The sequence below is a fragment of the Mus caroli genome, unplaced genomic scaffold, assembly GCF_978045245.1.
Source record: "Mus caroli unplaced genomic scaffold, Mus_caroli_1 scaffold_4, whole genome shotgun sequence".
Lineage (NCBI taxonomy): Eukaryota > Metazoa > Chordata > Mammalia > Rodentia > Muridae > Mus > Mus caroli.
Window position 1 is genome coordinate 78,164,595 of NW_028227259.1, and position 25,306 is coordinate 78,189,900.

Here is a 25,306-nt window from a genome sequence, read left to right on the forward strand (position 1 = left end):
CACCATAAGCCGAATATATTCTCCTCGCTCCGGAGCTTGCTGGAGGGACTGGTGGTTGTCCTTTATTGTCTAGGGAGCACCTGCCAGGTGGCTGGCCCATACCTAATGCGCGCGTGGCGCTGGGCTTCACAAAGCGCGGGCAGCACCTGCGTGGCCAGCCAGCAGCCTGAACTGAAGGACCACCGATGGAGGGAGAGTACTGGGAGGAAGAGGATCCAGGGTGGAGGGCCTGTGGGGGCTCCTGGTCTTAGAGGGCACAGCGCCCTCGGGATCAGCTTATTCCAGCCCGAGAGCCCCGGGCACTAGGCAGCGGGAGGGAGTGCGACCCAGGCGGGAGAAGGGAGGGGCGTGGCCACGCGCTGGGAGGAGGGCTGGAGGAGGGGCTGTCGCGCGCCGCTAGTGGCTCTGGGGGCTCGGCTTTGCCGCGCTCCGTGCACTTGGGCGAGAGCTGTAGCAGAGAGAGGAGCTCAGAGTCTAGCGCAGCCACCGCGATGAGAGGCGCTCGCGGCGCCTGGGATCTGCTCTGCGTCCTGTTGGTCCTGCTCCGTGGCCAGACAGGTGGGAAAGAGCGGCAGACAAGAGGACTGCACCCTCTGTGGGCGCAGCCCGGGTCTGGGAGGGGTGCCACCTGGGTGCGTCCGGAGTGGTAGCTGTTGGCTTTCCCATGCCTGTATGTTACAGCCACCGCGAAGGTGGTAGGCGGCCGCGGGACTCTGGTGGCCCGCCTCGCTCACCTGCGCTGGGAGACCGCAGCCCGGGTGGTGGAGACCCAGGACCGAGGGTCTTCTGGGAACCCGGGCAGCGAGCTGCAGGCTGCGGGCGAGTTTGGTGATGCTTTTGTGCCGACTGCGCGCGGGTGGCAGGGGCGGGCGGCCTCGGGCTTCGCACCGAGAGCGTCCTCTCTCCGAGCGAGGTGCGGCCACGGCTTCCTTTTTGTTAAAAGTTGCGCGTGGGTGACCGACGCCTGGGACAACCAGCCCATGGGTCCCCGGACGCACGCCGGGCAAAGTTGGAGAGCCTTTTCTTGCGGCCGCTGCTTCCCCACCTCGGGCGCTCTTTGTGCACAGTGTTGGGGACTCAACCGCAGCTGCTCTCATCGTGCGCGGCGCCACCCGTGGAGACGAATCTCGGGCTTGCTTGCCCCCCCCTTTTTTTTTTGCACGGGGAGCACGCGGCGTGAGGCTTTGGGGCGGGACCCCACGAGCCTGTAGGTGGCGGCTATAGGGACAACTTGAGCCGGGCGTGTGGCGAGCAGCCGCTAGGTTGCAGACTTTTTCCTTTTGTAAATCTCGTGCTAGGGGCTCGCCCCTCTCTGCAGCCGCACGGTGTTCGTTGCTGCCACGCGCCGGGGAGCTGCTGTAGCCTACGTTGGTCGCCAGCTTCTGGGAAGCAGGGACTGCGTGAGGGGACGCAGCTGTTCTTGCCACCTCGTGCGCGCTGGACCAGGACCGAGTCAGTCCGTCCCAGCTTTGGAAACCTCTGGTTTCAGTGTGTGCGACTTGTAATCGCAGGTGGCCGTTTTTTTTTTTTTTTTTTTTTTTTTTGGAGGGGAATCCCGAGATCCAGACACCTCTCCCACGTGATAGCCATACTCAGGGCTGCCTGGGGAGGCTAGGGGGTGGGGGAGAAGGGGTAAGCTTTCTGCAAATAGCATTTGTTTCTTCAAGCTGTTGGAAAATCTTGTTACCTCTGCAGGGTAACTTGGGTCTCAAGATCTTCAGGTTCCTGGAGCTCCTCAGCCCTGCCCCCTTTTTTTTTTTTTGCCAGGTGTCGCTGGTGCACTGCCCGTGCAGGTTGCCTGGTTAGTCCTGAAGCCCTGCTCCCTTCCAGGTCATTTTCAAAACAAAAACCAGAAACCCTTTAAGGTTACCTTGATGCTATAGGCTAGAGACAATCAGCGCGCTGCAATAAGGCGTCAGATGGCCAGCATCTCTGTGACCTGTTTCGAGCCCACCGCTGACTGCGTTTTCCAGATCTCACTCCCTAGATGCTTTTGAAAGGCCTGGAGAGGGCTTTTTTGTGGGGGAAGTCTTGCATTTGGACCTCTGCGCGCACAGAGGGGGGGGGGTGTCACCAAGGGTCACAAATGAGTGTTCAGATTCCTAGGCATATTTGACCACTTAGCTGAAAATGACCCCAGTGATCTTTACGTTTTCCACCTTGTTCTGCTTTAGAGCAAGGTGGAACGCCACAAAGATCACAGTTCCCTTTTAAAAACAGAAACGAGTCAATGGTTTGCATTTCCCCCCTGATTAGTGTGCTCTGGCCAATAACTTTTTGGCAAAGGGAATTTGAAGGTCTGATTCCTGGCACAGGGTGGTGTGTTGTAATTCCTTTCTCTGTCTCTCCAGTTTCAGGCCTCCTTTTCAGCCATTGTGCCTCCTTGGTTATGTGTCCTTGGGCAGTCATTTAAATTGGGAGTGGGTGTGTGTTGGGGGGGCTTCGGTTTCCACGGAAGGTACTTGAAGACATTTGCATCACGAAGGATCTGAGGAGTTCAGGATTTCAGAAAGCTGCTTTCTTGTCTAAGGGCCATTTGGGGTGTGTGTGTGTGTGTGTGTGTGTGTGTGTGTGTGTGTGTGTGTGTTACTGTTTTGCTCCAGGCTTTGCAGGAAGCAGTTTTGTGTTTTTGTTTATGCTGTAACCTTTGGAGGGCTAACCAGTGCCTGCTCCGCAGTAACCCCTCCTTCCGGGGCATTCACAGCGTTTACAGCTCAACAGGATGGTCCTAGAAGAGTGAATCAGACCTCCTCCCCCTCCCCACACCTCCTGTTCCTGCAGGTGCAAGTCCCTAGTCATTCATGGTCATTCACGCACCTGGCATTCTGGCTTATGATCCTGCTGGAGATAATCTGATAGTTCCTTGAAGAGATCCTCAATAATTCCACGTCTCCCCCATTCTGGGCTCTCCCCACCCATCCACACATTCGTATGACGTTATAAATCATGTATGCCATGCTTTTGCAACACTCTTCCTACTGTGCTTTAAATATCATATCATGGATGTGTTTTGTGCATACTTGGGGCTTCACAATCAGTAAATGTCTGCCAGCCCCCACATATTGAGGGCTTTGCCTGCCATTTCTGTACTCAGGGGCCTAGGAGGTTAGACCACTACAGCGTCTATTCCTATTCCACCATTGTTTTCCAATAGGAGAGTAAGTCACTTGCCCAAAACAGCCAGTGAAGGAGCTGGAGCTCAGCTCCATATGCCCAACTGTGCATCCATTTATACAACTCACCAGAATGTGTTGTAAAGTAAGACAAAAGTATTTAATGAGTGGCTACTATACGTCCATCTCTGTTGGTGGTTCTGGGGGCCCAGGACTGCTGCTTTGGCTAAGAGGACTTCAGGCGACCTGTCTTAGCACATTTTGGTCTTTTCAATTTGAGTGGGTTAATTTGCTACGAGGATCCACTACTGTATAGTTTGGGTAGGGGCGTTTAAGACTATCATATGAGGGTTTTGGTGGGGAAAAAGGAGGATAAGTTATCTCTAAAATGGAGTTGAAAACCATTCCCACCCCCCCTCAAATAGCAACGACTACAGCATTATATATGTGTCCCTGATAACTGGCTGATGATATCAGCGGCTGTTTACCGTGTGACCAAGTACGGCGAAATACAGTGACCACTCACCGCAGTCCCAGAAGAGAGATTCTTATCAGGAATGTGCCAAGTGTTTTGTGGGCTTCCCTGTCGCTCACTGAAGTTGCAGATGTTGTTTTGGTCATGGGTTTTTGCCACTGTTGTTGACAGTCCTTAGAAGTTACTCTTAGGAGTCTTGAGTCATTTCCTCCAGGATCCTCCAGCCGATTAAAGAAAGGGCGCAAGGAAATGAGCCAAACCAGCCATGCTGCTGTCCAGAGCGATTCTTAGCTGGATCTAGGTGGCAAGGGCACAGTTTCGTTTCTCCAGAATGAATTAGGTTCAAGAGTTGGCAGGCTGGGGTGTGGAAAGTGCTGTAGTCATGTGTGGTAACTTTTCCAAAAGTGGGATTAAAAGACATTTATCGGGATCCAAGTATGCAAAATTTCATATGCAGCTTCAACAGCACCAGTCGGTATTTTCACGGGGCAAGCAGAGCTTGGAAGGAAGTTGCCAGTGGGAGGGAGACATTGGAATGGAGGGCTAATTAATCCAGCAAGGCTCTTGTTGAAAAAGGAGAGAGAGACAGACCTGGGAGCAAGACTAGCCTCCTGGCTCAGATTGCTGGCTGTTTGGGGGCATGGATGTGTGAGCCATCATCTGACTTCAGTCTCTGAGAAAGAAAGTCGTTTGAAGCCAGTAGCCAGCTCGTGGGCATGCTTGTTCGGCTGACTGGATGCTTCTAGAAAACACAGGGTGCCTACTGAATGCTCTGACCTGATCATTTCTCCACCTATACCGTGCAGGTTCCCTCTTGGCTGTGGCATGTGTTCCGGGTACACCTTGATGGCTAGGCTTCCAGCCTGTCTACACAATGTAACTAAGTTTGAATACTATTTAGGGCAGGTGGCATCGGAGTTAAGAGCTTGGTTTCTGGAATTAACATCTGTGAGTTCTAATCCCAGAATCCCACTTACTGGCTATGTGATCAGGGACCAGATGTTTAACCCTCCTGAGGGTCGCTTTCCACATCTGTATAAGGGGGGAAGGGGGTCAGGGTGCAGAAGCTGGGGGTTGATTGCTGGAGGTTCTGTGTGAGGTGCGCTTAGTGCGGGAGCCCCTCAGAGGAAGTGGGTGGTCTCCAGCGCGCTTGGATTTTATCGCCCTCTTTCAGCTTAGTCTCTTAGAGAAAAAAAATACAAGTGGTCTAAAAGAAGATTACTCTGCTTGTACTTTTTGGCTTTTTTGTTTTGTTTTGTTTTTGGTATTAAGATGAAATTTATGCCTCAATGACTAGGTTTTTTTAAAAAAAATCTATTGATGCGTGCTGCCTTCCCTACCTCTGTAGTTGGCATCCCCTTATTTGACTTCCCACCAAAGGGCAGAGTTTGGGATAAAAGTTTGGGGGTCAAGAATCCAGGCAAACCCCTCCTCTGGTCCCAGGGGCCTTTTACTCTACATAAATGGCTTCGTAGACACAGAATTGGAGGGGTTTTCCTGGACTACTTCCCCAGGCGTACAGGATCCTCACGAACTTGCCCTTGGCTGGGTTCAGACCCACAGCAGGCTGGAAACCACTGCCTTAACGGCTCTGCCACTCTCTGGACCAAGCTTTAAGCACAGGCAAGGCTAGCAAACACTGTATATCAGTTTAACGAAGTTTATCAAGCCTCTGCTGGGGCCTCACAGGGACAGCAGATAGGAGCTCTGGTGGGTGGGAGGGACGCTCTCAGAGTAACACTGGGGGGTGCATATGCATGGGGGTGAGGGATGGTAGCATTTTTAAAGAGAGGAGCCTCAAGTCTAGTTGGGCGGTATTAGCAGAGACTAGGGGACAGTAGACATCCGCACAGGAGGTCTTACTTTGAGATAAGACAGCACGCACCTCACAGAAGGGGAGCCGAACATCTGCTGCTGTGATAGTTGGAAGAGTTAAGAGAGACTCTCCGTGAGATGTGCAGATCTTGAGGAACATCTAGTCTTTGGTCTGGTCAGATGGCTGAAGGTTAAGGAAATGGAGGATAAGAAGGTAGAAATGTGGCCCCAGATTAGATTAGCCTCAAGGAATGGGGAGGGAGGGCGTTTACTTAGGGTTGAGCTTGGTCCAGATTGTGAAGAAGGCCTTGAAGGCCAGGCCAAGGTGGACTTGACTGGGAACAAGGTCACCAGTTGGGGCCACCTGCTTCGCCTTCTGTCCAATTAAGCGCAGTGTGGAGCAGAGCCATGACCTGCTCCAAAACATGGGCTATCTTTACGATAGGAGGTCAAGATGAAGGGAGAGGGTTTTTTGTTGTTGTTGTTTGTTCGCTTTTTGTTTTTTAACTAAAATGTGTTTATCCTAAAATCGACCCCTTTAACTTTTCAGAATGCACAGTTCAGGGTAGTTAGTACTCTCATATTGTTATGAAACTAGCATTATTACTTCATCTTGCAAAACTGAAATGTTGTGCCTATTAGAGAACTCCTCACCCCTCCCCTGGCTATTACTGCCACTGGACTGTTCTGTGTGTCTGGTCTAAGTAGACCCCACAACGGTTGTCTTCTTCTGGTTGGCTTATTTTAGCACCGTAACGTTTTCTGGGGTCTTCTGTGGGTGTAAGGCCAGAGTGTCATGTTTGTTTGTAGTTTTGAGACAGGTCTTGCCGTGTTGACCAAACCAACTTAACTCCTAATAGTCCTACCTCTGTCTCTCTAGTGCCAGGAGGACATGCATGTGTCACCAGACCTGGCCAGGGTTCCCTCCTTTTAAGGCTGAATAGTTTTCATTCTGTTGTATGTAGGTTGCTGGTGGGCACTTGGACTAGCTCTACCTTCTGGAGACTGTGAATGATCTTTCAAGGGGGCGCTTTGGAGGGCTATTATAGAACGGGTGTCTCACCTCAGAATGTGAGGCGCGTGCTCATGGGAAAGAGCACAGAAGGACAACTCATTTGTACTCTTAGGTCTCTTGAGGTAGAGACCTCAGTTCTGCTTGTTCACTAACTTCTGGTCAATAACATTGTGTAAGAATGAATGATGATATGTGTAAGGTGGGGGTCTAAGGGGCATCAGGGATGGGCAGACCCACTGGAATGTCAGGTGTCAGCAAATTTAGTTGACAGTCTGGTCATATGCCTTACAAAGGATGGGAAGCCCTGTCCGTTAGGTGTACTCTGGAAATGAGAGAGAAAGCCCGAGAGACCCAAGGGCATGCAGTTGGCACAACCTGCCACTCACCTAGAAGGGAAGGAGAACTGGGGTTCAGCTGGTGTAGGTCCCTGGGAGTAGTGGTGGATGGTGGCGGGTAGGGGTCACAGGGCAGGCTGAGAGTGGGATGAGGCTCTTTGAGGGAAAGAGCAAGGTGCTGGGCCCCACTGGGCTTGGGTTACATTTACCTCAGACTCAATTTCACAGACACAAAGCTTGCTGTCAATGAAATTCTTTTTTGGGTCAGGTCCATGTAAGAAATAAATGAAACCCCAAAGTCTCAAACTCTGACTCAACGCTATTATGAGAGGATTTGGGGGATTATGAAGAACTCTTGTGTTAAGTGTGTCCTGGTCATATGAGAGAAAGAGAGATGTCACGAAAGGAACTGTCCAGTGGAGGTGGGAATAAAACGGGTGTTTTGGGTGTAGACTCTGACACAGAGCTGATGAGCAGTTTGGGAAAGCAAGTCCTTTGAAGGCAATGTAAAGAAATTGGATTTATTAGTCCTGGGGATGATAAGGGAAGGAAGGTTGGTTTAGTGGCTGTCAGTCTTCAAGTATTTATAGTCTCTGACAAGAATGGCACTAGTTGCCAGTGGCTTTCTTGCTTCAGAAGGAAACTGGGATTTTTTTTTTTTGAAAAAAAAAATTTTTTTTTAATTGTGGGCTGAAAAAGACTACCATGGTTGGTTAATCTCTGCAGGAGATAGGAGGAAAGCCAGATGTCATTTTGATATGGTCCTTTCCCACCTAATTCAGTTTGGCTTGATGTCTCTTTTATGGTCTGCAATCCTTGTAATGTAGTTTGGAAATGGGAAAATAGCTGGCTATGTTTGTTTCCTCACTTGGTTGGCTGCGTGGTGTTTCTCAGATGTAGTGTGAAGACTCATAGGTCTTTGGCTCCATGGAAAACAGCCAGTGAGGAAGCCACAGCCTAAAAATAGGTTATTGATCTGTTGGGGGTCGGTCATCTAACCACGGAGCAAACAGTGCCACGTAGTGAGTGGAGTGCCAAGATAAGGGAACGGAGGAAGTCTGAGGTCTAGAGAGATCAATCCTCACCTATGGGTGGTGGTGTGCTGTTGGGGTCTCCCTTGTGTTGGAATCACCCTGCACTGTGGTCAGGCAGAAAATAGCTCAGCTGGATGCAGGATGCTCAGCAGGGATGTAGGAGCTGAATGAAGGATGCTCAGCGGTGATGATGTAGGATTCAGGATGCAGCACCACCCTTCTTTTCTGTTTTTTTGTTTGTTTGTTTGTTTTTGGTTTTTGGTTTTTGGAGATAGGGTTTCTCTGCATAGCCCTGGGTGTCCTGGAACTCACTTTGTAGACCAGGCTGACCTTGAACTCAGAAATCCGCCTGCCTCTGCCTCCCAAGTGCTGGGATTAAAGGTGTGTACTACCACCGCCCGACTCTCCTTTTCTGTTGATGCTTGGGGTGCCTTGCTCCTTCTGTGGCTTGCCCACGACTCTTTGTTCCATCCTCCCTTCCCTTTGGTCATTCCACAGTCATGATTCAAAATCACAGAGTAGATCAACCAGTGATCTGGAGTAAGGTGGTAGAGACCTCAGTTCTGCTTGTTCACTAACTTCTGGTCAATAACATTGTGTAAGAATGAATGATGATATGTGTAAGGTGGGGGTCTAAGGGGCATCAGGGATGGGCAGACCCACTGGAATGTCAGGTGTCAGCAAATTTAGTTGACAGTCTGGTCATATGCCTTACAGCTGGGTTAGAAGGCAAGGCTTCACTCCTTGAGTAGAACGGTGGGTTCAGAGGTATTCTGGGGACCTGAAATAAATCTTGAAGGGGGGCCTGCCATTCAGTCAGTGTCTGAACAGCAAAAGTTTTTGAGCAAGCCTAGAGGCTCCCGTAGAAAGACGCTCTAGAAGATGGGGTGCAAGGTGATAGGGCTAATCTTTAGGTCACCTGGATTTTCAGACTCCTTCAGAGATTGAAGCGCTTCCCACATGCCATATGCAGTGAGTTTTTTTGTAAATGAAATCTGGTCAAGTAATTGCCTATTCAGAGAAATAACTTTTAAAAAATGGAAAAGTATGCATCGCACTTGTGCATGTGGTTATGTCTGTATATGTATCATGCAAATCCAGTGCGGGTTTGAACCGAGTTGTTTTTGGGTCCCTGACTAATTACACTGCTCCTCATTCCTCCCCGCCACCCTCGGCAAGCTTCTCCCAGCCATGATTACAGATATCCAAACACCTGACAGTGGCAAAGAGATGACTTCCCACCCTTCGCTTATTGACAAATCTCTAGTGAGATGAGAAATAGGGTATGCAACAGGTTTTAAAAGAAGCCTTTTTAAGAATTTGAATTCTTTTGAACTTGTAAACCAAAGGATGAGCAAGATCTATGCTGGGGCTGGCATGCACCAGGTCTTACCTGATTCCAGGGCCACTCCTGTCTTAGAAGGCTCTTAGGTATGCTGGTGGGACCCCTCTCTAAAACAGTATTGGGAAGAATGGTAGGTCATAGGCAGTCCATGTTTCCAGGAATGAGCACATTTCTGGGTGTATGGACTGTATTTTGTTTGGGGTTTGGGAAACTAGAATTGGCTTTGGAACTGGCAGAGACGGGCAGCATACAGTCACCGAGGAGAAGATGTAGCTCCTTGACCCTTACCTGGGAATAATACCTCACCCTTGACCTCGAGGGTCACTAGAAAATGAAACAGAGGGGATCCTATTGTCTCGACCTCCGCCTGTGTCTTCAGGTTGTGAGGCAGGATATCCAGCTTGCCTCAGACGACTTGAGGTGTTTCAAAGGCTTAGGAAGGGGCACTCCCAAACGTTCTGACACTACCTGTAATTTGTATATAATAGTCAACTCTTAAGTGGAGAGATTGCTCTGTGCCTGAGAACAAAGGAGAGGGTGGCCACAGTGGACTTCCGCAGCAGTGACTGTGTCTCTATTGGGTGGAAGAATTCAACGAATGGAATCCAGTGCAGATTTGGGGGCGGGGGTGGGGTGGGGTGGGAATGTACTGTGGATATTAGAAGTGTTCAGGCTAGTGGCTGTCATCCTACAAGGTTAGTGTATGCTTAAAAGGGAGAATAGAATTGTATTTTAAAAGCCTTTCTCTTCTCTGAGAAACTAGACAGGTATTTTAAAGGTAATTGTTAGGTGGTAGAATTATTCTAAATGTGTTTCCACTTCCATCCTAATTGTCATGGTGTGGATATCCTCCACTGTTGTTGGAAAGATTTTTTTTTTTATTTAATAAGTGTGGTGATATTTGATTGACTGATAAATACCATGTGGACCGGTTTTTGTTTTTTGTTTTTTTGTTTTTAATCTACAAGGTCTCACTATGTAGCTCAGGCTAGCCTGGTACACATTATGCTGCCCGGGTGGGCCTCAGTCCCCTGATCTTTCTGCTCCTCGTCCCCAGTGCTGACACTGTAAGCCCATGCCGCACAACCAGCTTTGGTTTTCTTAATGTGAAGGCATTAGAGTAGCTAGTAGCAAATTTGTCCTTGAATGTTCCTGTATTTCTTTTCATAGAATACGTACGCTTAATGCAGGGAAATAGTAGGGATGTTCTGGGCTGTACCAGAACCAGAAAGCATCACTTTGATAGAAGAGGACCCACCGCCCCAGTTTTTAAAATAAGCTTAGCATATGTAGAAGGGGTTGTGAGTTTCTTCTTCAGATCTGAATGTGTTGCCTAATTTACATTTCCAGCATTTTTCAAGGGACATTAACTTAAAATTATCATCCAGTTTAGAACCGCTGTCTCCATAAGGGGCTGGGAGAGCGAGTGCCAGCGGGCAGGGAGCATCTCCTGACACAGGAAGTGACAAGGGACAGCAGCAGTGTCAGCTGCTGGCCAGCACAGCGCCTTCTGTGGTGCTGTTCTTGAACAGAGCCGGTATGAGTGGCTATTAAACGTGGCTGGGGATATAGCAGTGAATAGCCTACACCAGGGGCTTATGTTCTAGTGAATTCTTTCCTCTCAAGAGCCCAGAAAAAAAGCCAGGCATGGTGGCGCACGCCTTTAACCCCAGCACTCGGGAGGCAGAGGCAGGCGGATTTCTGAGTTCGAGGCTAGCCTGGTCTACAAAGTGAGTTCCAGGACAGCCAGGGCTATACAGAGAAACCCTGTCTCAACACCCCCCCCCCCAAAAAAAAAAAGAGCCAAGAAAAGCAGGGAGGGAAAGAGAGTAAAGAAAGAAATGTGAAGGCTCGTCTTACAAAAATCTGCTGAATTTAGACTTAATGACCGGTGTCTGGTTAGTGAAGGGACAAGCAGAGGAAGGCCTGAGAGGGCAAACTAAGAGGGTGGGGACAGGAGCTGGGCTTGCAAGGATGGAGTGGAGGTCAGTGGGAGTTTTGGGGTGATTTGGGGCCACTGCCTTCCCAAGAAGGGCTGACCCAGCAGATTGTTATTTGAGTTTTTGATTGTCATATAGGACAGGGACCAAATCAGAATTGAAACACTGGGGCATCCCCTACCTTCAGGATTTTGGGGCATCTTTAGAGTGTGCCTGGGAGTTTTGTCAGTCTGAAGATTTGGAACCCTTTGTTTTAGAATATACCATAATGTTCTCCTTATATAGCTGAGGGAGATGTTTCAAATGTTCTTTTTTTTTAATATTTATTTAATGTATATGGATGTTATATCTGCATGCACACCTACATGCCAGAATCCCATTACAGATGGTTGTGAGCCATCATGTGGTTGCCAGGAACTGAACTCAGGACCTCTGGAAGAACCACCAGTGCCCTTCACCGCTGAACCATCTCTCCATCCTGTTTCAGATGTCCCTTGGATCTATAGGAGGGTGGGGTGAGGGGCTCATTCTATACCAAAATTAAAACATCCTATCTTTTTTAATTAAGAAGCTGGGCATGACCATATTAAAGCCTACAAGACTGTACTTAGACAAAGTGCAGCTTAAGTCCCAAGCCTGTTACCATATCTGGTCAGGATGAACTACCAGCATGGAGATGTCACGGGATGGGACATAGTGAGGTTTATTTATTTATATTTTTGCATCTCAGCCTTTAGAATGGCCTTTCGGATATCCAGAACGTGTTAAGCTCTGAGCTCTTCAGTTTTAAAACTGGGATTTTTACTGAACTGAGGATTGAGACTTGGGAAATCAGGACTAGAAGTTTTGATCCGTCTGTCCTTGGATGGTGGACATCTGGTCCTTGAGGAGGATCATGGTCCCCTCTTGGCTGGAACTGGGAAGGACATCCCTAAGTTGGTTGACTGGCCTAGTTGAAGGTTTAAGGGAGGAAGCCCGAGGTGGCTGTCCTGTGGCTTCCAGCACTGTTGATGAATTCACTGGCGTTGGATACGCACATGCATGCCAGGTTTTACTGGTCTACAGAATCATTTGTTTGAGGTCCTTGCTCCGTTTGCTAGCTTGTTCTGATCCAGTCTTCATTGTTGGGACCTACTGTTTGGGTTGAGACTTGCAAGGCCTGTGTTTAACTAGACCTCTGTTCTTGCTTTCTATGGCTGTGATATGCACCATGACCAAAGCAACTTAGGGAGGAAAGGGTTTATTTATCTATCTCACTCTACAGGTTAACAGTTTATCACCTAGGGAAGTCAAGGCAGGAACCTGGAGACGGGAGCTAAGGCAGGACTGTGGAGGGGAGCTGCTTCCTGGCTTTCTCTTGCCTGGCTTGCCTGGCCTGCTTTCTTACACAGCTAAATGGCACCACTCATAGTGGCTAGGGCCCTCCTACAGCAGTCAGTAAGTAGAAAAGTATTACAGACATAGCCGCAGGCCAGTTGGATCAAGACAATTCCTTTGTCTAGGTCTCCTTTCCCCAGGTGACCCTAGGTTGGGTCAAGTTGATAATAAACACTTGTCAGTATAACTGTATTAAATTAACTATCACTTGACTAAGAAAGCGTAAACCCATTTTGAAAAACATCAGCTAGCCTCTGCTCTCTATTGTTCCCTGACCCGTTTGGAAACTTTTTGGCAGCCATTTTTATTTCAACATGGAGGAACATTTAACTTGATAATTGCATTGTTGCTGATGTTTTTAAGACATTGTTTTATGTAGCCCAGGCTGGCTTCAAACTCAGTATGTAGCTGAGGATACTTCAAACTCCTGGTCTTCCTGCCCTCCCCTCTCAAAAGCCGATACTACAGGTGTGTGTCACCACACTTGGCCAGCGTGTTTTTTTTTTCACAGTGGCATTTCAAGAAAAACATAGTGAGCTCTCAGATCCACGAGGCCAGTCGTGGAGCCTTGCCTCTTCCCAGTTCACCATCTCATTCCTATGAAGCTTGATTTCCACCTAGAAATATTTTCAGTACGTAGCTCTAAAATACCAATTTCCTTTTGTAAACAGTCACGGTGTCGCATCTGATCACTGCCCTGACACCGCAACCTCCCACCCTACCCGAGCCTTCCAACACACGGGGGAGGGACACTTTATCCAAGCAGGAAAACAAATTACAGCTCTACCCTGCTGTGGAGTATTCAGTACTCACCTTTCCCCTGGTGAACATAAGTACTATACAAATGTAGACGAGTTTTATAAATGTTTGGCTGATGTTGAGAGCAAGCCTCGGTTTGGAGGCTCTCCCCGATGTTGCTTCTTGGTGGGCTTCATTCAGCCTTCGCTCCTGTGGAAGAGGCTGCGTGTTTGCTGATTGCGTTCCTCTAACAATTAGCGTGTTTCAGTGTCTGCATTTCCTGTAAGCTGTCGATTGAGTGGTTGATCGTGATCACCGTTTGTTTTTAAAGGTAGACATTGTGTTCTCTCTAGTGGACCTTTGAGTATTTGCGGTGACAATGATGTTCTTCTAATAGGTGCCTTTAGACCTTTAGAAGCACTCTTGTCTGCCTCTTCCAAGAGCTGTTTTCTATTGGTTCCCTACCATGAGTGACATTTAAATTGGCCACTAGTGTGCTCTCTGTTTCTTTTCTGCCAGGAGCTGGGGGTTTGAAGGAGGAAGTATACACACACACACACACACACACACACACACTCAGCTAATTATCTGTTTGCAGAACTTGCTCTTTCAGGTTTTCCAATCAACTCTGTCCAAGACAGGGACTCACCTATTCTCCACTATCACTTTCTTTTAGTGCCAAAAGTCAGCCTGCATCCAGTGTTGGGGGCGATGACTGGTCTTGCGCCTCTTTCTGAAGGGATGCTCTGGGAGGCATCTCAATGATGTACTCACAGCAGCTTGTCTGTAGTCTTTGCTGGAAAGGTCACATGTCTCATAGAAAGCCTCAGCCATCCTGTCCTTGCTCAGGTATCTTTGTATCTTTAATTTTCTTCCTGTATTGTCTTTTTGTCATCAAGTGCTGTCAAAGTCAGATACACTAATATGGTTTTTCTCTGCCTCTGATTTGGCCACACATTTACCTGGATACCCACAGGAATGCTTTCTTTACTCTTCCCAGGACAGTCACTTTTGAGAGTTCGTCTTTCCAGAGAAGAGATCACAGCCTTGACATATAATCCCAAGCGTGGCTTTCGTTTTCCCTCACTAAAGAGTTGTTGAAGATGAGAAGTTTTTACTATTCTCCAATGGCTTCAGAGCCAACAGCAACATATGTTGGATTTTCTTTGTCTTCTAGACCTACCATGTTCTTGGAAATCCTTTTAGTTCCATTATCATTTGTCTAGAGTCACATTTTTCCAGGCTGGCCTCATACTCTGGATCTTCTGCCTCAGCCTCCCAAATTCTGGGATCACAGCAAGGGCCATTGCACTCTGAGATACATTTTTGTATTTGTTCTTGTGCTCTGTATTTTCGGTGGTTTGGGTTGGTTTTGCTTTCTGAGACAGGGTCTTACCAAATATCCCTACCTGGCCTGGAGCTCACTATGCAGACCAGAACTCCCAATCCCAGAGCTCACAGAGACCCAGCTGCCTGTACCTCCTGAGTGCTAGGTTTAAAGCCGTGATCCACTATGCCAGTCTTTGATTTTTTTTTTTTAAGTAGGTTTCATGTATGCCAGGCTGGCCTTGAACCCACGATATAATTGTGGATGGCTTTCAACTCTTTATTCTCCTTTCATTACTTTCTGGGTACTGGAAGTTCAAGGGTGTGCCACCAGCTGAAAGACTTTACTCTCTACATTAGAGATGTCCCCCAGCTTTCTCATTTTTCTTAATAACTCTTTGGAATGCAGTAGCAGTTCTTTTGGGGAGGGCAGGGCAATACTGTCTTGTAAGTATGGCAGACCAGAGCTCTCTGCTCTTGTTTTAACTAAGCGATAATCTTACTCTGTCTTTGTGCCTCTCCTCAGTCCCTCTCTCCACACCTTCCTTCTCCTTGCTCCTCTTCTGTCCTTGAATCCCATCCCCAGCTCTGTCTCCCCTTGTGGGGCTTCATCTGGGGTTGTGACTTCTTAGGGATCAACCTCTCTCATTCCAGAATACTCCAGCACACTGAATACACACGTGTCGCCATCTCCTCTGCACTTCCTGTCTGTGTGGTTCTTCTCAGAATAAACTGTGTGACAAGCTGCCATGTTTGCTGCTGGTAGTTTGTCCTGACCCTCTTGGAGACACACAGTAGATCATACAGGGCTGTGTTGTCATCTTTTGGGCTCCCAGCACTCAATCACATTGGGCTGTGATGTCAGACCCTGGGCACCCCACACATGGAGGCACTCAGCGCTGTGATGTCATACTCTGGGTTCTCTGCTCATTGGTTCACACAGGCTGTGATGTGATACTCTGGGCTCTCAGCTCATTGGCTCACACAGGCTGTGATGTCATACTCTGGGTGGTGCCCGCATGCATGCTGAATCATATGCAGAGCTATGAGTCATCTGAAGTATTGAATTCTGCTCTGTTTGCCCAGTTTTGAGACTGAGGTTCATCAGTTACATTACCGTTAACTCCTGAAGCCAGAATAGCCCCCGAACTCTTTAAAGTTACCTTTTGGTTTTGTTAATTTATGGCTTTGCCAAGCCTGGACCAAAGTGAAATATGAAATGACTGGCTGACACCTCTGAAAATACAATCTTCTTTAAAAATACAATTTAAAAACGTTTGTCTGGGGACAAGAGTTGTGTTTGTAAACGAAATACTTCCTGCCCTTCTGACATCAGCTGTCTGCGCTATTGTTTACAACAGAGCATTATGGTGGAAGTCAGTCAGGAGAGCAGGAAGCTCGTTAGGGAGTTGTCTTTGAGGAACACTTGGTAAGAACCAGCATTCTGGTTCTGCAGGAGACAGTCTTTTTTTTTTTTTAAGTTTTGAAAGCGTTAACACCGCATCTACACGGTTAATAAAGGTATCACTGCTACCTAACTGGATACATTTCCACCCCCTCTTGCCCCCTGTGGAAAAGTTTGCATATTTCTAGTTATAATCATTTGAAAAAAATGTTACCAGGGGTTGACATATTTATTTAAATTTCCAGAAATCTCAAATTTTCTTGGTCCGATTTGAGTCTCTTCCACTTGGTCTTGATTTCAAATATGCTAACAGGTTCCTAGCCAGGCGTGGAGGTGAGCACCTTACATGCCTTTAACCTCAGCACCTGGGAGGTAGAGACAGGAGGATTCCCTGAGCCAGAGGCCAACCTGGTCTACATAGGGAATGCCAGGACCACATAGGCTCTGTCTCAAACAAACAAACACGCTTACAATTCTAAAATGGGCTTCCTTTCCCTGTCGTCAGGGATGGTCATATTCTAAAGCAATGTAGAAAGTTCTAGGGTTTTCTCAAGGGACATACTGGATGGGTTGTTGTTGTTGTTGATTGTTTTTCCCAGTTCTAGAAAACAGTAAGTTCCGTTTCAGGCATTTTTCTCTTGTTCCTTACAGGCATTCAGATCACTTTCCACAAGGGAGGATTCCTTGGAAAAGGGAAGCAGGCTTAATGTGTGGTTCTGAGTGAATGTCACCCCAGAAAAATTAAGAGAAAAGTGAACACTCATTAAGCAAATTGACCACCAGCAAGCGTTCTGATGAATGTTGAATCGAATCTGAATACACCCATCTTGTCCATTAGTGTGCTTTTACACCAGGGCAATTGTTTGGCTCTAATTATCTTCTTCTATTTTGCGTATTTGAATGTAGAATGGCTACAGAATTAACTGTTGCCGGGCAATTATCTGATTAGCAATTGAGGAAAACGGTCACTGGTATCCGACCACTCACCAAGAAAAGCTGCTTTGGTGCAGGGCTTGGAGGGGACCCTGAAACAGACTGTTGGGAGCCAGACGTTTATTGGAAGGGTTATTCATGCTACATACAGACAGACAAGAGCATGGCGAGAGCTCAGAGGAGAGAGAGTTCAGGCCCCAGTGTCGCAGACAGCAGGATAGGGTTCTGAAAGAGAGAGCAGCCTGGTCCCTTTTCAGAGTTCTCTGAGGGAAGCTGCAGCAAGGCTCTGCCTCCCTCGAAGGCAGAGTTTATTGCTATTTGAGGGAGGTAACCCTCCTGTTCAACCAGGTAAGGGGACCCCTGCATAAGGGGACCCCCGTGCTTCTTATTGCACCAGAGTGGGCCAGGAGGCCCCCAGCCCAGGGGGAGCATGGCAAGATGGGGGAGTGCCAGGACCTCCGAGTCACTGAGCCAGATTGAGGTCTGATGCGCTGCAGAAGTTGTCTTCGCCACCAGTGTCACTGTTCCAGAGTCCTGTAGCTGTGACTGGTGCATTCTGTAACATTTCCCACTTGAAAGCTCGGGGATCTGAGAAATCTGTGCACGCACGACTGGCTGCCAAGGCTTGTCAGGGGGACCCAGCGCGAGGCCGATTTCTAGGTGTAAAAGCCAGGCAGATTTGCTCACTCAAGAAAATCTGTCTCTGCAGGTTTTCCCTGAGTTCCCAGATAGAGATCCTGGTATGGCTTCTTGCTACACTAGTGGCTGGTGTCCTGAGTCTCAGGGGTTTTGGGTTTTGTTTTTGACTGACTACTGTGTAGGTCAGGGGGCTACCATACCAGTTCTTCAACGGTCAGGACCAGCCACACCAGGCACGCCTGGGACCAGGTAAAGATGCCAGCCCACTCTCTCCCCCAAACCTGCTGCACTGGAAATAATAGGAGCATGGGTTTCCAGTCCTTGATTTAATAAGGCCGTCAGGGGAAGCTGCTGCAGGCTGAAGGTTGAGAACCCCCAGCTATGAGCGGGTCAGAATGGCTGGGCTTCATCCCAGCACAAGGCCCAGGGCTTCTTGAGTCCCTTGACGCTCAGACAGGGTGCAGTTCTCAGTTCTCTTTCTGACAACCTAAGAATGGTAGACGGGAGTTTCAGTTAGTCCAGACAGGAAAGCAGACAGCTACAGTACGGAGGGGGCTATGCAGAGGTTTCCAGAAGCATGCGTGTGCGATGAGGGAGGCGAAGCAAAGGCCTTGCTGCAGGTGGTATTTTCAAAGGATAAATAGGATTAGCACCTACCTTGATTCCAACCTTCCAGAGACTACACACCCAGTGTTGCTCACCTATGTGGGGGTATGAAGATAGCCCGTTGCGGGGCCTGGTTCCTACTGCCACACACACTTGCCTCCCGCTCTGCACTTACAGCTGCATTGGCGTCCGTAAAGATATGTGGCTTCCTGGCCTCTGCTTACTACCTGGGGTACAGAGCACGGTGCTTCCCGCTGACTCTCCTTGGTGCATCCCAGATTCCAGCTCCTGTGTCTCCCTTACGATCCTCGTCCACCCCTAGGGTGGGTCAGGTCAGCTCCCTTGTGCTTCTCAGCTCTTCACACTTCTCACACAGTAATTATAGAACTGTGTAATTATTGGTTTATGGCCCAACCAGGAGCTAAATATAAACAGTGAGGGTGGGCATGGGGAGGTCTTGTACACTGTTGCTCTAAGGGCCCAGCACACAGCCAGACTTCAGTGTGGTATTTTTTGGGTAATGGGGATGGAGGTAAGGTCTAGCCTTTACCCTTATTTCAAGAACACCTGAGCTTAAGGCTACATGATAGCGCTCTGATTTTGCTGAGTTTTAGGAAGGGCTAACTGGAAGCTGGTGCTGTTGCAGTAGCATCTTCTTGCTTGGTGTTAAGCTCAGTTCTGGCTCTGGGATGCAGGAGAGAGCGGGTTCTTGAGGGCTAGACTTCCAGGGAGATGGCAGAAGGAGTGAACCTGCACTTGGAGATCTTGGAGCTGCTGTGATGCAGGGTCAGAGGACAGCAGCCTGCACTGGAAAGATCCTGGGAAGGTTGTCATGGAAAGGAGTGCTGGCTTACTCTCCCAGGGCTTCTGAGAACGGCCACCCACTTTGTGGCAGAAGCAGTGATGAGGTATCCTGTTCTTCCCACACAGTCACAGAAGAGAGATGCAGGGGCTAGAGAGATGGCCTAATGGTTAAAAGTGCTTTCTGCTTTTCCAGAGGAGTCAATTAGGTTCCAGCAACCAGCAACTCACAACCACCTTAGCTTCAGGGGCCCATTGCCCTCTTCTGGCTTCTGAGGGTGTCTGCACACAGACAACAGACAGACAGAGACACAGACATACACACACACACATAGAGACACATACACACACACACCCACACACACACACAGAGGTAGACAGACAGACACACATACACACAGACACACACAGAGGTAGACAGACACACAGACACAGACACACACCAATAAAAATGTAAAGAAGAAAGAAGCACCGCTGGCCTGTTAACTGGTGTTGCTCTGCTTTGTATTTCCTTTCTAGAAGGTGACAGCTTGGGGACTCCATCTCAGCAGCAGCAGCTGCAGCCATAGATGGGGGCATTTGTTTAAAATAAGGCTCGGTCTCATTGGTCTTTATGAGAGGCATTGGCAGTAACATTCATGCATGTCATTTATAAAAACAGCGTAGCCTTAAGAAACTGTTTTTTTTTTTTTTTTTTTTTTTTTTGGGAAGATGGTATTTCAAGAGCCAGGGAGTAAAAATGCTCACATGATTATGGAAATCTTGCTTTGAGTAAGGAAACTAGAAATCTGTTGACTATTTGAAATTATTGGGTGTCTGTACACATACTCTGTTTTTCCAATGCTAAGGTTTGAACCAGGGGCCATGTGCATGCCCCGCAACATACTTTCTTAGAGCTGTTGTAAAATTCTGCTTTGGTTCAATAAATTAGTAAAACCGTCAATTTAGGAACAAAAGCTGTAAGATTTTAGGAGGCCTGTGAGGACTATCGTGTATGGAGCTGACTAGGGCGGTTGGTGCCCTCGAGGGATGTGATTTTTGTTTCCCATGTCTGTTGTTTTAACGTCTTCATCAAGTACCATTTTCCTCCTAACTTAAGGGAATTCTGTATCCTCCTTCCCTCCCCCTGCCTTCCTGCTTCCTCCGGGCTTCAGGGGTGTTTTCTTGGTACTTTCTCTGGTACTTCAGGTGCCACTAGGTCCTTATCTTCTCGCTGTGACATCACCAGCAGCATTATCTAGGTTCTGAAGGGAATTAGAGATGGTGCGAAGATCCCGAACAACTCCACTCGTGGCTTACAGTCATCTCCACTGAGGCCTGGGGAGGCCAATTGGCTTCCCCAAAGCTTCACTGCTTTGGCTCCGGATCCCTGTGTGGCTCTGAAACCTACTCTGGGTGTCCCTGTATTCCTGTGCTGTCACCTGCTTACCCAAGCTCAGGGCAGCACCTGTCTCTTATACCCTCTGGTTTGGCTTTAATAAGTGTTGTGTAAAGTTACAAAGTTGGACAACTCCCCACCCCTCCCCTTCTACCACCACCCACTCCCAAGAACTTCAGGCCACAACTGCTAACTTTTTTTGATCCTTGCTTTTTTTCTGGGCATGAGCACATGCAGGCCACCCAGGCTGTGCCTCTGCCCTTGACCAGAGACTATTTTCCTGCCTTCTGGGAAGACCTTCCACCAAGAAGGGTGCTTGGAGTTCCTCAGGGAGCCCCTTTAAGCCCTGCAAGTTCGACATGGGCTTCCTAGAAATCTACAGCGCCTACACAACAGATTCTCCTCTTTGGCAGGGTAATGGGGAAGGGGAGTAGAGATGGCTCAGTAGGGATTCACCCTGGGCCTGTTATCCAGGGCTGCAGTGCACTGTCGCCCCGGAATAGAAGTCCTGTGGTAGAACAGTTAACAACTGCCTCTGCCCTTTGCTCCAGCAACTGCCTGAGATACAATTTCTAGTGGGAAACATGACTGCTTTAGTCCCCACTTCTGTAAGATGACATCTTGACAGTAGACACAGAAGGAAATTTTCCTGTTTGCAAGTTGTGTGGGAAAAGGGAAGGTACAATTTCCCTTACTTGACAGGTTCCTTTAAAAGTAGGTTTTAGAGTATATTTCTGAGTAAAATGTATTGACTTGCCCATTATGAGGAAAATTAGCATATTCATCTAGTTTTGTCGAGTATAATTAATGCGCAGCATCTCTCAAAGCTAGAAAGTCAGAGAGGCCCCTCTCCAGAGTGTTGATCGCAGTTGAAAATGCCTCAGGGAAACCATCCAAATGCCAGGATGGGGAGAAGAAAAGAGAAGTGTGGCCCAAGCGCACACTGGAGCATTAGTCAGCCTTGAATAGGGATGCGGTTCTGGCACGCTACAGCGTAAACGGGGCTCTGTGACTCTCCGAGGGAAACACGGAAGTCACCCAAGGACTAATAGTGCATGCGAACTCTTATTCCAGGCACCTAGGAGGACAGATTCGTAGAGATAGAAAGTGGATTGGGAAGACTCAGGGAGAAAGGAGCGTAGAGTTACCAGCTGGCGGGCGGGGAAGACAGGAAACGAGTGGAAGTGACCTGTGACGGTCACTGCCCAGCCTCGTGAATGTCCTTACTATACCTCTCAGCTGCATACTTACAAATGGTTAAAGTGGTAATTAAATATTACGCATATTTTATCTAATACATTTCTGAAATGCCCCGATTGCCATATGCGTGTACATATGTATGCGTCTGTGTGCACACACACACATGGATGTGTGAAAATGTTAATCACTTCTTACCTAATGTCTCATTCGACACCACTAGAACTTGATGCCGGAGGACTGGAAACAGAGCCTAGGGTCCCCCAAGCTTTATTTGCAGCCATTTATTTCATTTTATTTTATTGTATTTTATTTTTTTGGCTTGCCACCATTACTACCGTACATCCTCTCCCGGGCCTGCAGGATTGGCATGTGGCAGAATTCTAAGACTCCTGAGAGAACATGGCAAGCTGAGAGGGCACCATCTTATCCACACCCACAGGCCACGCCTCTCACGGGGAAGACGTGAACTTCTGACCTGGATCCGTGGCCAGCTCCTTCATTGATCCCTGCAGGCCTCATGTGCGCCGTGCAGCCAGGGAGGCAGCTGGGAGTCTGGCCATGCTGAACCGTCTGTGGCCTGGAGTCTGACTGTCCTGCTGTAGCGCGTGGCTGAGCTGACCCTTGCCTCCTTTCTTGACCTGTCTCCTGCTTTGTTCTCAGTGTTCTGGAAGTTAAGGAAGTCAGTGTTGAAAGGAGTGGACAGACAACCCCTGACACCATCCCCAGCCAATGGCCGCACAGATGGTGGTCGGGTTCTTGTTCTGGTGTTTGTTAGAGAGATCTCTCCTTAGTGCTGCTTATCTGGTTCACATTACAGTAAGTGCTTTCCAGAAATCAAAACACGGAAACCTACATATTTACAGCAGGGGCTGTGCTGGGCGATGGGGGAAACCCAGTGGAAAGGAGAAAGTTCCTCCACTGAGATCTGCGATGGAGCTACATAGACTGTCCATGTCAAACCCAGGGCTTGCCTCATTCCCCAAAGGCCAGGTTCATAATGGCTGGGGAGAGCTTCCTCTCTCTGGGCGTCTTTGAGCCAGGGTCATGGGGGGGGCATCCTGTTTCCTCAGACACTCATAGTTGGATTTTTCTTAGGATAAGCAAGCAGGGACAGTTTTAAAGGAAATATTTTTTCTGGGTAAACCTGAACTTCTAGTAACTGTATCTAGAAGAAGTTCTGAAAAACAATTAGTTAAGAAGAATCCTCATTGGTGTGTGTTAGACCAGGAGTCATGGACCTGGTGGCATCTGGTTATGCCACAGGGATTTGAGTACCTTCCATGTCCAGTCCCAAATCTTTAAGGAGAACCCCTTGTGTTCTATGTATTTGATTCTGGGTCCTGGGTTTTTCAAAATAATGTTTATATTATATCCTATTTATCTTTAAGTTTTATCTATTTTTACTTTGTGTGTTTGTGTAAGGGCATGTGTATGCCATGACTCACGTGCATGGAGGTCACACGTAACTTTAAAAAGTCGGTTCTTAACTTCTCTCTTGTAGATCCCAGAATTGAATTCAGATCAGGCTTGCCAGAAAATGCCTTATCTGCTGGGCAGACTTGCTAGCCCTGGAATTTTAAGCAGACACCCTAGGAGCCATGACCTAAAGTTTCCTGTAGTGGTAGAAGAAGTTTAGAGACAGGTCTCAGCTAGCCCAGCTGGGCCAGGAGTTGATGGATGTCAGGGATGACCTTGAACTTCTGAGACTCTTGGAGGGGCTGGGATTACAGGCCCAGGGGCCCCAGCGCAGTATAGGAAGTGCTCCGGAGTTGAAGCCAGGGACTTTGGTGTCCGAGATGGACTCTAACCACTGGGATACACCACCAGCAGGTCCTGGACTGGCATAGCTCTTGAGACTTTTGGACTTTAATTCTTGGGTGAAGAGACTTCTGTCAGTAGAATTTAGACCGTCTGTGTGTCTGTCTCCACCTGGGGCAGCCCTTCCTTTGCTAGTTGCTTGAAAACAAACGCAGGTCGTTATGGGTTTTATTTAAAATGTACAACTATTAAATCACAGCCGAACCAAACATTTCATATTTTCACCCTGTCCCTCAATCAGCGCTAGCTCGGCTTGAAAGCTGGAGTGTAAAGCCCTCAGAGTCCTTTTCAGTCCCTTAGAGTCCCTTAGAGGCGGCAGAACATGACATCACTTTGATCTTGGGTATGCTTTTCAAAAGGCACAGGCAGCCTGGGGCGTCTTCTTTGCCACCAGATAGATAGTGTTTAAGATTTTTGGGTGGGGGTAGAGCACACCCCACTAAGATGAGAGCTCCGAGAACAGTTCTTAACAGCAGAGTGAGATTGGCGAGGGGGTGGGGGTGGGGTGGGGTACAAAAGCCAGGAGCTGGGCACAGTCGGCCCGCAGCCGGGCTCTCTGTAGTGCCAGTGATTGCTCCAGAGACAGAGATGGGAGATCACCTCAGCTCAGGCATTGGAGATCAGCCTGAACAACATAGCAAAATTTTACTGATAAGATTAAAACAGCAGTAACAATCAAACCCCTAAAGCTGAGGAGCAGAAGCGCAGGCTACAGGAAAGGTGTGATCTGGGGAGGTGATTTACTAGCCCTGGGCCTGTCCAGTGTTTAGGGCAGAAACTACCGAAGCGCGGCAGAGGCAGGAAGGGTTCAAGGTGCAGCAGAGTGGGTGGGTAGGAGGGGATGGAGAAGGTAGCCTCTCACCCCTGTTTGCTTGGGGCTTCCTTCTCTGGTGCTGGAGGACTACACTTCTTCCAAGACCCTTGAGATTGCCCTCACCCCAGCCTCTTAGGCAATGCGACTGCAGGCTGCCCCTGTTACTTTTGTGAAACCTGGGCAAATCCGCCAGGCCTCACTCCCCACCGGTATTTCTCCCTTTGGACTCCTCTCTCCGTTGGTCCCAGCGAAGAGCCTCTGTCAACTTTGTGCCACAGCTATATTTCCCTCAAAGGACTGGTTCCAAAATATGAGTGGCTTAATGTGTGTCTTACCCTAACTTGGGTGTCCTTGAGCCAGTATGGGCTCCTGTACCACTAGGCCACATGCAGCATCCCCGAGCTACTTCTAGCTTGTTGGAGCTCTTCAATCCCCTTCCTCCTTCAGGGACCTTGGGCCTTGCCGGCTATAGCTCTGGTCTTTGTAATCTACCCCACACCCCCACCCCAGTAATTTCACAGACACTCCAAGTACCACCACTTTGGACTAGTAAGAATATGAGTGTGTCCCTGGCCCTCACTTCTGTCCTCTGATCTCTAGAACCTAGCCACCACACGGGTCCAAATGTCCCTAAGTCTGTTTTTCTTCTAATCACTTGGCACCCACAGTGTTCCATCACAGAGGCCTCCGACACGGGTGTCATCTTGTCTCCTCACTGTCCAGGGCCAGCTTGCCTGGAGTCCCCTTAAGCACTTAGAAATAGGGTCCTCCAGCCAGCTTGCTCTTCCTTGTTTCTCAACTGACTTTGTTCTAGTCTCATTTTCTCAGGGCAGGCTCCCTCCTGTGGAGAAGCAGCAGGTCCTGGGCTGGTCTCCCCACCCTAACTAACCCCCAGCTCGCTGCTCTTTTTCTGGGGGGGTTGTACTCTCTCATCCCACCCACAGCTTGGCTGTACACTTTGTTCAACTTGAACTCTGAACTCCAGGAACCCCTTTCTGATCTCTGTTGACACTCCATCCCTTTTTACTTTAATCAGTTCACTTTAATGCAGATATTCCTTACGTTACAATAGTAGGAATGTTGATTTAAAAAAACTTAGAAGTTATAAATGTATTTAATTAATACACTCAATCTGTCAGACATCCTAGCTTAGCTGAGCCTGAGCCTCACAACGGTTAGCCCACAGTTGGGCCAAATAA

General features: G+C 48.4%; 1 protein-coding gene across 2 annotated transcripts in view; it reads left to right on the top strand.

The window, feature by feature from the left end:
• The first annotated feature begins 430 nt into the window (after positions 1-430).
• Kit (KIT proto-oncogene, receptor tyrosine kinase) overlaps positions 431-25,306 on the top strand; it is a 79,633-nt gene continuing 54,757 nt past the window's right edge. For both annotated transcript variants that reach the window (XM_021163090.3, XM_021163091.3), the window contains exon 1: positions 431-558. In XM_021163090.3, coding sequence (XP_021018749.1) covers positions 492-558 — 67 coding nt within the window. In that variant the 5' untranslated portion in view covers positions 431-491. The remainder of the gene's footprint in view (positions 559-25,306) is intronic.